The 16,752-nt window shown below is 36.1% G+C and overlaps 1 protein-coding gene across 1 annotated transcript in view; it reads left to right on the top strand.

The window, feature by feature from the left end:
* Positions 1-16,752, top strand: part of TRDN (triadin) — a 394,142-nt gene that overhangs the window by 137,218 nt on the left and 240,172 nt on the right. Inside the window, exon 10 of the mRNA XM_042939743.1 lies at positions 11,483-11,564. Coding sequence (XP_042795677.1) covers positions 11,483-11,564 — 82 coding nt within the window. The remainder of the gene's footprint in view (positions 1-11,482; positions 11,565-16,752) is intronic.

Genomic DNA, 16,752 nt, shown 5'->3' with positions numbered 1-16,752 from the left:
AGTTACTGAGAATGAAAACAACAGATTCTAGCAGTTTAGGAATTGATTTAGCAATCAACTCTGCCAGCTGCTCTCTGTCAATAACCTCTTTGGTAGAATCCTAAAGTCAAACAGCTAGAAAAGACATGAGACAGAAGGAGACATTATTTATTCGTCATGTTTAGATAGTTTACAAAAATGTCAAGCTTCCTAGCTCTTAAGAAGTGAATTTGTTATGCTACTTGTAAGTTATTTTAATATGTTCTGTAAATGTAATGATTTTGTCTTGGGGGCCATATTTTCTCTTATTTCCTCATCTTTCTGATTACATACTTTCCCAATGATCAACAATTTGGTGTGACTTGATTTTCCATCTTTGAGGAAGTCTTTAAAGTGTCTCTGAAAAGTAATACTGAATATAAAGCCTGAACTATTACATTTTGACTTGAGAGTTATGACACATTAAATGTACTCATATTTAGGTGTATGCCATGTTATAATTACCTGGTTGATAAACAACAAACTTATCAGGACTGGTTCTTTTGTATTAACAGCAATGATCAATTAAATGAAGTGAATTATAGACTATTATTAGTCAGTATGTTAATGTGTGAGGGAGGAAGGGCTTGCCTAGGGATATAAAAGAAACCTGAGATTTTAACTCAAAATTTTATTGAGGTTTAGTGATTTTCCTCAAAAACTATACATTTATTTTTATTTTATTTGTTTTTTTTTTTGTTTGTTTTTCTTTTTTTTGAGATAGAAAGACAGAGAGAGAAAGAGGAGGGGTAGGGGGAAAAGAGGGAGAGACAGAGAGAATCACAAGCAGGCTCCATGGCCCAGAATGGAGTCCAATACAGGATTTGATCTCAGGACCCTGAGATCATGACCTAAGCAATATCAAGACTCAGATGCTTAACTGACTGAGCCACCTAGGTACCCCCAAAACTATGCATTTTTAATTCTACTCAATTATGTGTTTAAAATTTACAAATAAGTATAATATTTTAAATATTTGCCATGCAGAAAAAGTTGATTTCTTTTTATAAATTGACTAAAGTTAGATCTCTTTATTTTTTTTCAGTTTTATTGAGATAATTGACACAATATTATATTAGTTTTAGGTGTACAACATGATGATTTTCTATGTGTGTATATTGTGAAATGGTCACCATAATAAGTTATAATTTTTATAATGCACATAGTTATAATTTTAATGATGAAAACATTTAATATCTCATCTCTCATCAATTTATAAACAATACTATAGTCACCATGCTGTACATTATAGCCCCAGGATTTATTTATCTTATAGTTAATTGGAAGTTTGTACCTTTAGGCTATCTTCACTCATTTCACCCACCCTTCATCCCACTCCACCTCTGGCAACCACCAATTTGTTCTCTGTGGGAATATGAGTTCTATTATTTTAGATTCCACATGTGAGATCTTATGGTATTCACCTTTCTCTGTCTGGCTTCTTGCACTTAGCATAGTATCTTTAAGATTGATTCATATTGCCACAAATGGCAGAATTTCCTTCTTTTTATGGATGAATAATATTCCATTTTCTCTTGATAAATAGATACAGTTAGATAGAGTCCAATTCCAGCATATACATATATCACATTTTTTTAAATCCATTCATCTGCTGATGGACAGCTGGGTTGTTTTCATAAGTAGGCCATTATAAATAATGCTGCAGAAAGTTGATTTCTAGTAAGATGAGCTATTTTTATCCTACAGCTTCTCCAACCACTCAACACCTTAGGAAGTAGTCATCCCCATTTGGTAAAGAATGTCAGATATTTTTGACATTGGAAAATGGCATCTAAGAGACCTAATTTTAATTCATTATAACTTTGAATACTAACAACCGATGGTCAAAAACATGCATTATTTGTATTTTAAATTGTCTTCAAGTGGAACAAGAGGTAAAATGTCCATTAATAACATCACTTTATTATAATACAGAGAACTTCATTTAAGATCTGCTTTTTAATTATTATAAGATTATATCATTGAGTATAGAATTCTAAAACACAATATAACAACGCAATAATTGCAATTAATTAAAATTGTTCAGCACTATTCCAAATGTTGTTATATATTTTGTTCATTCCTTTTCTCTTTATGCTATTTATAAAATAGACGCAAAATACAAAGACAACATGCTACTGTGCAAAGAAAACAGCACCTGCCATCTTCATATACGGGTCCTGCTTATAAGCACTTAGGTGAATTTAGCAAGTTGTTTAATTTCTTTGGGTTTCAATGTTTGGCACTAAAACACTATTCAAGTTACATTTAGTTGCAGAATTATTTAGGCTGAAAAATACCTGAGTGGATAATTTACATAGTCTTCTTTCCACTTGAGGGGACCTATAGATATTCAGAATATATTACAAGGGTTACATCTTGATTGAATTATTTAATGATGCTAACCTTTCTTCATTTTGGACTTTAGCTCACTTTTTCCCACTAGCCATGAGTAAACACATTAATTTTTCACTTTCATAGCAAGACTGTTGTTCCATTCATAAATAGGTAAAGATACTCAAAGAAAGAAAGTGAATGCTTTGGTCTGGAACCGTTAATGATTAAAAATGAATGAATGAATGAATGAATGAATGAGTGAATGAATAAACAAGTAAATAAAATTTCACTTTTTTGTTGGAAGTATTCTATACTCTATAAAGAACTTAAAAAATAGCTATAATTTGGTCTGTTCTAGAAAATGTGACAGAGTAGCATCTAACATGCACTGATTCACTCATTCAGTTAGTCATTCATTTTCTCCTTTAATGATTCCTTTCCTTTCACAAGTATATAGTGCTGTTGCAGATTCTGTCCTCAAGTTGCTCATAGTCTACTGAAGATTTAAAAACGTGGGGGGCTGTAAAGCCCAAACTTGTATATAAACATCAGTGCATTGATGCTCAGAAGATAAAGTGCATCCTGGGTGCTCTGGGAGCATGTGAGGAGAGTGTGTGGAAGAGAATCAAGGGAGGAGATAAAATGGCCACGTTTTGAGGAATAACTGGAATAAGCCATGTTCTAGGCCATGTCATCACTCAGAATTTGCAATCCCAGAAATATTTGATTAGGGGCATGTGGTGGCTCAGTTGGTTGAGTGTCTGACTTGGGCTCAGGTCATGATCTCACGGCTTGTGAGTTTGAGCCCCACATCAGGCTCTGTGCTGACAGCTCAGAGCCTGGAGCCTGCTTCAGATTCTGTGTCTCCCTCTCTCTCTCTGCCCTTCCCTACTTGTCCTCTGTCTCTGTCTCTCTCTCTCAAAAAAATAAATAAACATTAAAAAATTTAAAAAAAATTTGATTAGATGTCAAGTGGGAGATTTGCATTGTATGTGCGTGAGTGCATTCTAAGTTTTTATTTTTATTTCTTTTAATTGTGACTGCAGTTCATCTAATTTGCCTCATTTATCTCTTTTCCTCCTGGCTTTGGCTTTTGCATTAAAAGAAAAACATATGATTCATTTTACCTATCTGTCTCTTTCTTCCATCTTTACTGTCTGTCCCTTGGTTTACCTTGTGTGCAAATATGATTTGCTGTGGGTTTGGAAGACATATGGTTCAGAGAGCTAGAAGAAACTAAGAAAAGTAAAGAAACAGGAATTGTGAAAAACTTAAAAGTCTCCCAGTGAAAGTCTATCTAGAATTGTGGAAATGAGGTCAGGTAACAAAAAGATTGATCTTTAAGTAGGGAGTCTTTTTGATGGGCCACTTGGGGTCAATTCAGCATCTAATTAAGGTGAAACAAAACATGAACACCAAAGAAAACTGTAAAACTCTTCATAGAATGAACTAAATACTTACAGATCTTTCAAGGGTTAGGAATCATTGATAATAATAGATAACTGGCATTTATCTCGATCTTCCAAATAGACGTTAAATAAATAGAAAAATAAAATAGAGTGGAAAAGGTCTTAATCTTATATTGGACTTGCTCTCAGTGTATGATTTTGTTAGGCCATTTATCCTTCCAGGGGCTTTTTTTTTCCATTTGAAAACTCAGGGTGTTGGAATAGCTGATTTCAAAGGTCTCTCCTATACCCCAAAACTCTAGGATCATGATTCTGTGCCTCTATTTTCATTAGATCCCAAACATCAGGTATTTTGTCACAATTGAGGTATAAGGCTAAATAGAACAATGATATAATCTCAAATCAATCTTGTTTCCTTTCTTTTCGTTGACTGTTCCATGGAAAATTATTTCTACTTCATAAATTGGAGATGAAGAGGAAAAAACACTAATATTACCTTTATCATTTTTAATCAAAAGAATGTATGAAATATGCATTTGGCTGCTATTCCATGCTTTCCATCAAAGTGAATATGCAAATATATAACACATGGAAATATTAGGGAAGCTTTTTATCAGGATGCAAAGAAACCTTTCCAGTAGAAACATTTTGGCCTGGAGGAGTTTCTTTGATCTAAGAAGTTAAAGAATTTGGTGTTTTAAAACACTTATAATAGGGTTGTGTAACCAATTTATACTAAATAATCCATTTGCCTAAAACTTTTCTAAAATCATAGCAAAAAACTTGTAAATTAATTACCAATATAATATATTATTGGAATAATCTAATATAAAGTAACTATGGCTTCTACTTCAGTGTCCTCTATATAAGACCTCTGGCAAAATTAAAAACTACATAATCCAAGTGACAACAATGACTAAGCAGTTAGTTCATAAACAGCACCTGGCTGGGTAAATGGAAAATTCCTTGCCCTTATCTGAGTGTTCTCAGTTGTTCCCAGAAGCTCAAGTCAAATGATTTCTTTCCCTCACTTCTTACATTAAATTCATTTAATAGTCCTATTGGGTTTATGTCAAAATGTACTCTGAATCCATCCACTTACCTCCAATTCCTATGTTTTTCATTTATCATATATTTAAAAATGCCACCCATTATTCTGAATAGCATTTCTTTTTACTTTTTCTTGATACATTTTTAATAAGATACTTATTTCCATTTTACTTGTTTAGTTACTGTTTTTTGTCTCCACCCACTGGAATCTCAGCTCCACGAAATAGGTGATTTTGTCTGTGTTGTTCACTACTATAACTCCATATCCTACGGAAGTGCCTGGTACTCAGTAGGCATTCAATAAATACTTGTTGCATTAATGATTGAATCTCTACCTCAAACCACCTAGTCCAAGCCCATGTCACTTTCTTACTTTCTATCATTTCAATAGTCTCCACCTGATATCTTGCTGTCCCTCATATCCTTTTCTCTACAAACATTGTTTTGGTTCACACACCAGCCAGTGATCTTCAAAAAACCTACATGCTGTACTAAAACCCTACAAAATCTTACCTTTGTCCTTAGGATAAATCCATACTCACCGGAATAGGCTAGAATGGTCTGCTATGAGCTTGTCTCTGTTTTCCATCACCGATGACCGTTAAACAAGCCAGTCTGGTCACTAGCTTAGGCTTTTTGTACTGCTATTCTCTGTCAAGAATCCTTTTATCAGACATCTTCCTAAGGTTTGCTCCTTTGTATTCAAGTCAGAGCTCAGATGTGTTCTCCTTGGAGAAAGGGCCACTTCCTATGTTATGCATTCGTGCAGTTGTGTAACAAAGGCCTCCAACTCTGATTCCCCCACCCCAAGACAGCATGCCCTGGACTGGAGCTGAAACTGGCCAGGAGAGAGCTGCCTCTTAATTTTGCACTAAGCAGGTTTTCCTGACCAAATCTTACCACCGTGGCCTGCATATACTCAGAAGACACATTTTTCGAATTTGCACAAAGCTTCATAGGCTAGTGGAATCGTGCTTAACGGTGGCCCTCCTCTTCCCTTTCTGTCCATTTTAGCATAGTCTCTTCCCTCTAAAATTTATCTGCCTCATCACTCTATTTTAATGTCCCTACATTTCTGAGATCTGAAATTATATGTCTTGCCTGTCTTAAATTATTAAATTATTGCCTGTCTCCCTCCATCTCTAACATAAACTCTGTAACAACAGCGTATTTCTCTATCTTCACTGTGGTCCCTCAGTGATTTCATTTGCCCATGAACACTCACAACAACCAGCTGGAGCAGAGATTATGGTTTCCATTTTATCTTGAAACCACTGAGTCCTAAGTTAAGTGATAATTGTCTGTTTACTGAGTGCCCCATCCACTCGACTGAGTACAAGGGATGCAAAGTAGCTGTGTAGAATTTAACAATTCATGAGTGGGAGGTATAAAGGTGTATTGGAGTAAACACCTCCTTGATTCACCCATTTCATATGAACTCCAGAACTTCTTCAAGTAGTTCTTTTATTGGTGAGGTCCTCATTTCTTGGGCAAATTCACAAATCTGGGATTATTATATGAGTGGTCTAAAATTTTTGATCTTTATTTTAACAGATGGGGTGGGAAAGGGAGGGATGGTTGACACCCCAAATCCTTCTGGTCCCCTGTCCAAACTACATGGCAAGAGAAAGACACTCAGTAAGGAAACTTGAAGACCAAGATGTCCCCATTTTAAAATAAAAGACACTAGCAAAATCACGTCTCAGCCTAAAATATAAAACCATATTTTTGTTTAATGTTACTATTTGTTCAATTCCAAATTTTAAAAATGTTATTCTGCACATATAAAAATAGTGCAGCATACACAATTAATGTTATCGCTTTCACAAACTTGACCACGATTTTCTTACTAAATTCAGATCTCCCCACTTCACCATTAGTCATAGATTCACAAATGATTTTTATGAAATTGAAAGAACAAATTGGGATAGGAATTTGTAATTATTTTATACATTGTATTTTTTAAATGTAAATGAACTTGAACTCAACGGTCATTTACTGGAATGACACCTTCTCCATCCCAGAATCTATTACCATTTGCTGTTGGCAGTACAGAGGCCTTTCAAAGATCTTCTGGATGCACTTAGTACCTTCAGGAGAATGCAGTAGAGGCCTGGAGAATTAACTATCTGTCAGGCATTAGAGGAAAACATCTCCTCAACATTTGTTTCAAGAGTTAGGGGATAGCCTTTAGTTGTATAGAAATGTTGTAGAAATAGGGAATCTCCTTTGATAAAGAAACCAGACAAATTAAATGTTAGTATAGTGAACTGTTTTTTACTTCATGTGATCTGAATTCAGCTCATAGCCTCCTACTTGACTTGAGATTCTGAGTAATTCCATTCATCATTCCTAGCAGTGTAAAGAAAACATTGGTAACTTAGATCATTAGAAGGAGTACACACTGTCTACTATCCCCAGTGGAATTTGACTAAACCAGAAACAATCAAATTGACTTGTGTGAGAAAAAACTCAGAACAATAAAATATTGGCAGCTTACAAACATGCCATTCAGGTATTATGGAAATAAGCCAGCCCAAATCACTCAAGGAACAAAAATAAAGCCAATTCACTATGTTTGAATGTCAAAGGGATTTTCAGGTAATAGCTTGCAAAATGAAGGGCACCTTTCGAGTTCCAACATAAATTTCAACAACCTAAATTGTTCCTTCAGAGAGTAACAATCCTCCGGAATTCTGAAGGAATATATTCCTAATAAAATTGTAAAAACTTCTTTCTTGTAAATGAGTTCTGTTATTTATGTCATGTTTAATTTTATCTGTTGTTATGTCTTTGTTTACTTGTCTCCAAGTCTGTTTCAAGTTCTCTTGTGTAATTAGATGGGACATAAATTGTAAATTAATTATTGGAAAAATTGGTATTTTGAGTATTTACTATGTGTTAGATGCTTTAACACTTAATCCTCATAACATTCCTAAAAACTAGCCTCGTTCTATAAAGGCCCTAAACTGAGGCTTGGATACTTCATGAGATTTTCAAGTTTACCCAGTTTGTAAATGATGAAGCTGAAACTCTCACATATATATATAAACGCTCACCATTTGCCTCTAAGCATATAGTCTTTACACTAAGCAACAGTTTTTACTATAAAATTCTACTATTAATTTGACATTATATTGGCAGCATTTATTATATGATATTAAATTTATTCATATTTTTTAAAGTTTATGTATTTATTTTGAGAGAGGGAGCAGGAGTGGGGGAGGGGAGGGAAGAGAGAGAGAGAGAAAGAGAGAGAGAGAGAGACTGAGAGAATCTTAAGCAGGCTTCACACTGTCAGCACAGAGTCCAATGCAGGGAACCATCTCACCAGCTGTGAGATCATGACCTGAGCTGAAATGAAGAGTAGATAGCTTAACTGAGTGAGTCACCCAGGCACTCCTGTATTTGTTCATATTTAAAATTGGGGGGCTCTTGGGTGGCTCAGTCAGTTAAGCGTCTGACTCTTCACTTTGGCTCAGGTCATGATCTCATGGCTGGTGAGATGGAGGCCCCCCCACCCAGTCGGGCTCCACTGATAAGGTGGATCCTGCTTGGGATTCTCCATTTCCTCTCTCTCTGGTCCTCCTCCACCCTTTCTCCTGCACCCCCCACCCCGACACACACACTCTCACTTTCTCTTTCTCAAAATAAATAAACATTAAAAAAAAACTAATAAAATAAAATGGTCTCAGATTTCAACAGTATTCTCTGACATTATTTGAACACGAAAGAAGACTTTTCTTTATGTCGGTACTAAAGTCATGCGTCATGCTCTACTATGACGTATCTGATTTGTTTTAGTGCTCCCTAGCACAACAAAAACTTGTTCTGAGCTGATAATTCCCCTGCCAGGGTGACTTATAACTGTCACTCTGAAGGTAGGAAGACATCTGGCTTTTTCTTTCTCTGTTTTTTTGTTTGTTTGTTTGTTTTGTTTTTTGTGTTGTTGTTGTTGTTGTTGTTGTTTGTGTGGTCCTGCTTCCCCACTGTGTCCACTGCCTCACAATCTAGCAGTTAGACATTTTAGGGAGCGTGATATAGTTGATTACAGTTGTAGAGAATTTCTGACATAAACTGGATATTGCACTTTCTGCTGCAGAAGGCACCAGTTTGTTTGTTTTAGGAGTCCTACGTATGTTGGCATCCAGTAACTGTTTTTTCACCAGATTCTCTCTGTGTAGAATCTCTTCTCTTAATTTCTTTACCTGGCAAACTAATTTTAGGTATTCCAATGCAATTTACAGTTAATCTACTCCAGGGATCTTTCTACAACACCCCCTCTGTATATATTATTTACCATCATCACACTGTATTATAGTAATCTATTATAGTGATCTAAGTCTGTTTTAGTCAGTATATTGGGAACTTCTTTAAGGCAGGGCTGGGGTTTAATGTTTTTGGTATTACTATTATTATTTTTTAATGTTTATTTATTTTTGAGAGAGAGAGAGAGAGAGCACAAGCAGAGGAGGGGCAGAGAGAGAGGGTGAAACACAAAATCTGAAGCAGGCTCCAGACTCTGAGTTGTCAACCCAGAGCCCGACATGGGGCTCAAACTCACAAGCCATGAGACCATGACAGGAGCCAAAGTTGGATGCCTAACCACTTATTATTGATGCATAATAAGTGCTCACTAAAATGTTTTTAAAATAAAATAATGACTTTATAGTTCTTCCAGGAAAATCTAAAAAGATTTTAGGGTATAAAGTATGAATAATTCCTTTGGAAAGAATTTCATATATTTTTGAAATAAATTTCTAAAAAGCTTATCAAGACTATAAAAGATTGAGATTTTACATCACCACTGTTCATGAAAGTATGACCTGGAAAGAAGTGACTTAGATTTAATAGGCACCATTCTATGAAGATATTTCTGAAAGCCTTAGTATTTAGAAACAATTGATTTATATTCATGGCCACTTGTACTTTAAGTTTTAATCATTTAATTGACTTCTTCCTAAATCTAGATTCTTCCTAGATTTAAAAGCTACAAAATATCAGCCTACTTTAGAAATATTTTCTTCAAGAACAGCTCTCTAGAAAGATTTGAGAATGGATATTTACAAGTATACATCCTTTGACTTATAAAGTAAGTAGAGACTGAGTCTCCCACCTGCAGTCATGGACTCCCTTATGGAAGACGACCCTTTTCTGGCCTTAGGCAGTGGGAAAGGGGCTTTGAGCACCTCAAATCTGGAGCCTACATGGAAATTCAGCTCACTTCTTAGGAGCTGAATGGCCTGAAAACCTGTTCACTTTAGTTTTCAAACCATAAAGTGAGAATACACCTACTCCTAAGGATCTTGTGAAAATTAAATGACTTAATGTATCAAAACTGATTGGGATTGTTCTAAGCATAGAGTAAGCAGTATGTAAATGTTAGGTAGGGAAAAATAATGGAGATCAAACTTTCTTTAGAGTGCCCAGCCTCATCTTCTCTTTGTACACTGAAAGAGGAACTTTTATGTTGCCATCTCTTTCTATCAGATCTTTGCTCTCATTAGGAAAAAAAATTAATAATAATATGGATCGATACTTTTCTAGGTATACGACTGGTGTGTCATGAAACAATGTGCTTTTATGCATGCTTGAATATGCTCAAGAATCAACCTAGATGGTCTAACCACTATAAGGAATCCTATAATGAATGGAGACTAACCGCTATTTGGCAAGAGGGTCCAGGATTCCTCCCTTCTCACCACCACAGAAGGTGGTGTGTGTGCCTCTCCAGTTGCTCTGCTTGCTAATCCACAATTCACCAGACCAAACTAATTTTGACAAATTCTAAAAAAAAAGGAAAACTTCCAGTAAGCAGGCAGGTCTGCTGACATTTGATAATATCTAGTTGTCAGTGAGATTTCAGAAGGTGCCTATGCCCACACCAATTCCTGGATTTAAAAGAAACACACAGCAGAAATTTGTGGAATGAAAATTAATGATAAAACATTTTGCAGGCATTTCATACGGGATCATATGTTAGTTAATGTTTACAGTTCATGGCCTGGATGGTTTTGGTTAATTAAAGAAATCACTTGGGATAAGGAAGCACTCAGAAACGATTGTGGGTTTTTATACAGTTCATAATAAGCCCAGAGACTTGAGGGAGCCTTTCAAGGCTCTATAAAACTGAATATATTTTCCCTTTGGCCCATTATTTACTCAACTGCAGGTCATTTACTTCAGCAGGAGAAAATGTACCTGTTCAATATCAAAAGGCCCATGAATTTTAACCTTCTTTTATTGCCCTATTATATCATTTGAGAATTTTAAGTTAAATGAAAAAAATGGTGATTTTTCTCTATATTAGGACTCCTCTCAGCTTCTGTGATTTTAGTTTCCATAATTTAAAGTGCATATTGAAAATAAATTGCTTTATTTGATTGCATGTAGATTTTCCATTAATGAAGTCCAGTAGATATATTTAACATTGTATATACATCTATGAAAAGTAATATATTCAGAAATAGCTCTGAAGATAACGGAACCTGTGTATGTATCCACTTAAAGATCTCACCTAATAACAATTTTCTTATTGCATAATAATATGAATTTATACTTCAGATTATGAATTATGCATGTTGGGGAAGGATCTAGCTATTTTAGTTGAGGATATTAAATTTGTTAATACTTTTTTTTCAATACCCACTCCTGCATTGTGTGCACAGGACAAAGCCCAGCCGTACCACCTCCATTACCAACAGAACGAGCTTCCAGACCCACTCCGGCATCACCTACTCCTGAAGGCAAGTATTTTGTGTTTCCAAAGTTCTCCTCTATTATAGATAAAGTAGAATGCAGAGAAACAAAAAACAATAGTAACAGCAGAAACAAAAAATCCATATTTTCTTAAATAGTGTTGGTATATCTAAGCTACAGTTTCCTTTCTCTGAAATTACAACTTGCTGTCTTTTGGAAAACCAAAATTTTTCCTCTTAAGATTTTATACTGGTGATCATCAGCTTCCAGAAGAATGACCAGCTTCATGCTCTGGAAATCAAGCTAGAAAGTACAGAGACAAATAGTCAAGGATATGTCATGCAACTCATGCAGTTTTACCACAACTTGACCAATTTAGTGTCTTTATGACTCTAGGACAGAGTTTCTGGGTTTAAATCTGAGTTTCACCTCTTACTAGTTTTGTACATTTTCATTTACTTAAACTCACTCTTCATGAGTTTTATCACCCATGAGATGAGTTGAAAATAGTACTGAGCTCATAGAATTAGTGTGAGGATACAATGGTGTGTATGTGTGTGTGTGCCAGTTTATAAGCACTTTATAAAATTAATGACTAAGACTGCTGCTATTAATTAGTTCTTCAAAATATGGTGTTTGGGGATTGGCAAAATTAGGGGAGGCAAGTGTCATCACAATCAATTTTTCAAAAGCATTTGTCTTCATTTATTCATTCAACTATCATTTATTAAATTCCAACCATGGGATCACATCAGGTATTGCCCAAAGTACTGGAGATTCAAAGATTAATAGAAAATAGTTCCTGTCCTACCAAGACTCAGTTTACAGGTGTAAAATTAAAAGTAATTAAAGAGGAGCCAGATATAAAACACAAAGAATTAAAGCCAAGTGCACCACTACTTTTTTGCAAGGGTACAGATGGAGGTCTCCTTCAGACCATCATAGCACCCCTTCCACTCCTAGCTCTGTCAAACACTGAAAAGGACCTTCTGTGTGTGTGTGTGTGTGTGTGTGTGTGTGTGTGTGTGTGTGTGCGTGTGTGTGTGTGTGTGTGTTTATGGACACAGTCTGCTTACCCAGGTTCCACACCCATCTGTCCAGCAGCTACCTGTCAACTTTGCTCACCCCATGAGTTCAGCATCCCCAGAGAAAGAACTGTCTCGCAGAAAAAAGTCAGAGTCCTAGGACCTGAAGTGTAAGAGAGGAAAAAATTTCAGGTGGACACACCCTGTCATCCCCACAGACCCTTAGACCTAGGGCAGGATGTAGCCAGAGGAGGGCCCATAGAGCCCTGTAAAGCACAGAACCTACGGGAGGCACCTTGGTTGCTGGGTTCTAAGAGTTGTGGTGATTACCACCATAAGATAAGAACCAAAATAGAAATCAGTGCTGAGTACCGTGGAAGCTTAAAGAAGGGAGAGCATAGCTCTGCTTGGAAGAGGTGAGGAGAATTCCAGGAAAGGCTTCTCTGCAGAAGTGACTGTGGAGCTTAAATCCCAAGAATATGGAAGAATACGCAAGGAAGGCAAGAACATTACCAACAAAAGAATTGGCATATGCAAAAACATGGAGATGAGAAAGAAAGAGGTTTTGTTCAGATACGCCTAAGTACTTCATCCTGGAGAGAAAGAAGGCAGCATGAAGAGGGTCTGGGACAGATGAAAGGGCATGCAAAGGACAGATCACGAAGTGCCTTATAGGCTAAGCTTGGGATTTATATTTATCTTTAAATTTTTGTTATAAAGCATTGAATAGTAAAATAAATCAGCAATATACGCAGCCTGCAGATACATTTATCAACATTTTCTATTCTTACTTATCCAAACTTTCTTTTCTTTCCTTTTTTTCTTCCTTTTTTTTACTGCTTATATTTTTATTATTTTTGCAGATCTCTGATATCATGCTATTTCATCCAGCTAAGGAATTTTTATTTCCTTTTAAAATTTTTGACATGTTTACATGGTTCAAATTTTAAAAATTACAAAAATGATGTAAGCTAGTGGAAAGTTACCTTTCTGGCCCTATGCACTAACTACACAGTTCTCCTTGTAGGCAACCAATGTTAGCTCCTTCCAGAGATATTCTGTGCATATACAAGCAAAATATTTTCACCTCAGCTAAGTAATTTTTTTTTCTATAGACGATAAGGAATTTCCCATAGATGAGATAGATATGTTCATTTTAAAAGGACAATTTGACTGCCATCTTGCTGGTCTAGACAGGTGGTATGAGAGTGACTGCAGACACTTGAGAAGAGAATAGTCCAACTAAGTTGTAATGCAAGCACTTAACAGTGATGTAACGGTTGGAGAGAGCAGGTAGATCGGAAAAGTACCTGGAAAGGGAATCAATCGGTTAAAGTATCTGATTACTATACATGCAGAGATGCAACAAGTAATTAAAATGACTCTGGCTTTCTGAATTAGATATCGAGGTGGACAGAGGTGCAGTTAACTAAGATGGGAAACCACTGAAATAAAACAGGCCTGGTGAGGAGAAGCAGGATGGTCATGGGTTTAGGACAGACTGGTACACGACAGTTTCACATGGGCTTCCAGGTAGAATTACTGAGCAGACCATGCTAAATTGGCACATGGAACTCCAGAAAATATTATATGGCTGTTATCTGGAATTATATACTCATGTAAGCTGTCCTTTCCTCTATGCCTTACTTATCTTCTATCCCCCAAACCCCATCCCCAGATGAAGCTCCATAATGAGAAGGAAATGTCTGAGAAGTTCAGTTCATTTCATGTATCCAAACCCCTCTTTCAAAGGGGACCAGGTCTTATTGAACATTTCTTGTTACCTAGAGGGATTGTGGGAATTCTGTGTCTCTGAAAATAGTGATTTACAGCCTGTGCTCTAGAATCACACAGATCTGTATCCAAATTCTGATTTTGCCATTTTCTACCTGGAGGAACAAATGCAATAACTAAACTTTTAGCCTGTTTATTAGTAAAATACTGATACTCATATTACCTGTCACAGAGAGGTCTTGTAAAGACAGAATAGAGCTACAAATATTTCAATTATTATTACTGTGTTTGATATTCATAAACTTAGGAATTCTCCTTCAACTGCATTTTATTGATTTAAGACAACTTTTCACAAAGAATAGTTTGCAGATAGCACCAAAATCAACTGTGAAGCTTCTTAAAAATTCATATTCCCACCATATATTAGACCTAACATATCAGATTCTCTGGCAATTCAGAGAGGAAAGAAATCTCTATTTTTATCAAGCTCCTCAGTTGAATCTTATACACACTAAATTTTGAGAACCTTTGGTTTACGTCCATGTGTAAAAAAACCTTACAGATGCAACAAACTGTTTTACACCAAACACCTAAACTTGGTAGCCTGTTTCAAATAGTCTTTTCTATTTTGTTTTAATTAAATGAAATTAATTAATTTAATTTAATCTGAATGCCTTGGTGAGAGATGCATTATCCAATTGACTACAGACCAAACGATCCTTTTGGCTATACATTTATATTTCACACAGCTAATAGCCAGGGAAGGATTTGGGTAGCTGTGCAGGTGATGTTTTCCTTTGGTTGTGTTCTGATATCAGCATGTTCTATGCACCTTCTGTCCAGATCCTGACCAAGTCACACCTGCAGTTATGCTCTCTGCAACTCATATTTATTTAGAATATTATGTTTTCTGTACTTACATGAATTTTACATTTGATATTTCAAAACCTTGTAAAGTACACATTATTAAGGATTAACAAATGTAGGTTTGAAATTTATTTATTTATGCTAAGTTAGTAAATAGCAGATCTGGGTTTCCAGCCCAGAATTTCTAGTTCTATGCCCAAGGATCTTTCTCATATACTGCTATGAAGACATCAGCATTTGAGGCTCCTACCTTCATGTCTTCTGAGGCCTCAACAAGTTTTGGAAGATGAAGATATAAAGTGTTGTGCTTTAGATTTCATGAAGTTCTGTGATAGAAACATCATGTTCTGATCTTAGTATAGAGAAACCTAGCAATGCTTCTTAAAATTTAGTGTGCGCACAAATCTCCTAGGGCTCTTGTGAAACTGTAGATTCAAATTTGGTAAGTCTAGTGTGGGGCCTGAGATTCTGCATTTTTACCAAGCTCCCAATGTTTGCTGATGCTTCTGGTCTAGGACTCCATCTCAGTAGCAAATCCCTAGGTGATTTAGAGGGAAGTGGAGAGCAATTAAATATTTCTAAAAATGCTTTTAATTTAGTGCTAGTCACCTAAATGACCTGTAATTGGACAAATGTCCTTCAGAATGACTAAAATATCACCCATGGAGAAATTTTGACTGCTACTTGTCTGGGAAAGAACAATAGTTTTCAAGTCAAGTACCTAAGCATTCTAGAAAGGCTTGCAAGAGAGCAAGAGAAATGCCAGTGGGAATGGGGGGAAAGGTTACATTATACTTGCAAATTATAATAACCTAGTGTACAGTATGTAAAATATTTTGATTTGGCCAGCTACACAAATGGAATGAACTAGTAGCTTTAAGCTTTAAATAAAATCCTGTATCATCTGTTAATCAGTGGTATATCAATACCCATCTAAAAAAAAAAAAGAATTTTTTTGGTCATTAGAGATCACAATTTAATGTAAAGTACATGTAAAATCTTACTCCAAGACTCCAAATCAACAATGCTTCCTGAATTTTTAGAGAACAGTCCAGGACTAGTCCCAGGTTTGAAACCTTTGTCTCCCATCCAAAACTGCCGCACACACATTTTATTGGGTCCACACAAGTTTTCTACGTACTGATTTTTAAGTGTGGTCATCTTGAATATGGGGAGTTTCCCATTGTTTCCATCAACTGCCACACCTCTGTTTCACCCATTCACTCATTTGGCTCTTGATGTCATTTCTGTGTGTGACCATTATGTGAAGACAATTCCTCTCGATATTATAATTCCTTAAATTCCTGAACAGCACTGGATGTCTTGGTTTGCAAGAGCTGCCAGACAAAACACAACAGATCAGGTAGCTTACGCAATGGAAACTTCTCATAGTTCTTTAGGACGGAAGTCTGAGATCAGAGTGCCATGATGGTCAGATTTCTGGAAAAAGCCCATGTCCTGGCTTGTAGACATCTACTCCTTGCTATCTTCACATGGTGAAGAGAGAGCTCAAGTGGCTCTTCCTGTCCTTGGGACACAGTTCTATGGGATCACGGCTCCTCTCTTACGACCTCATTTAAGCTTAATTACCTCCTAAAGGCCCCATCTCCATC

Source organism: Panthera leo, chromosome B2 (genome assembly GCF_018350215.1).
Source record: "Panthera leo isolate Ple1 chromosome B2, P.leo_Ple1_pat1.1, whole genome shotgun sequence".
NCBI classification, from domain to species: Eukaryota; Metazoa; Chordata; class Mammalia; order Carnivora; family Felidae; genus Panthera; species Panthera leo.
The sequence above is the reverse complement of the archived record's forward strand: the minus strand, read 5'-3'. Positions and strand labels throughout refer to the sequence as shown.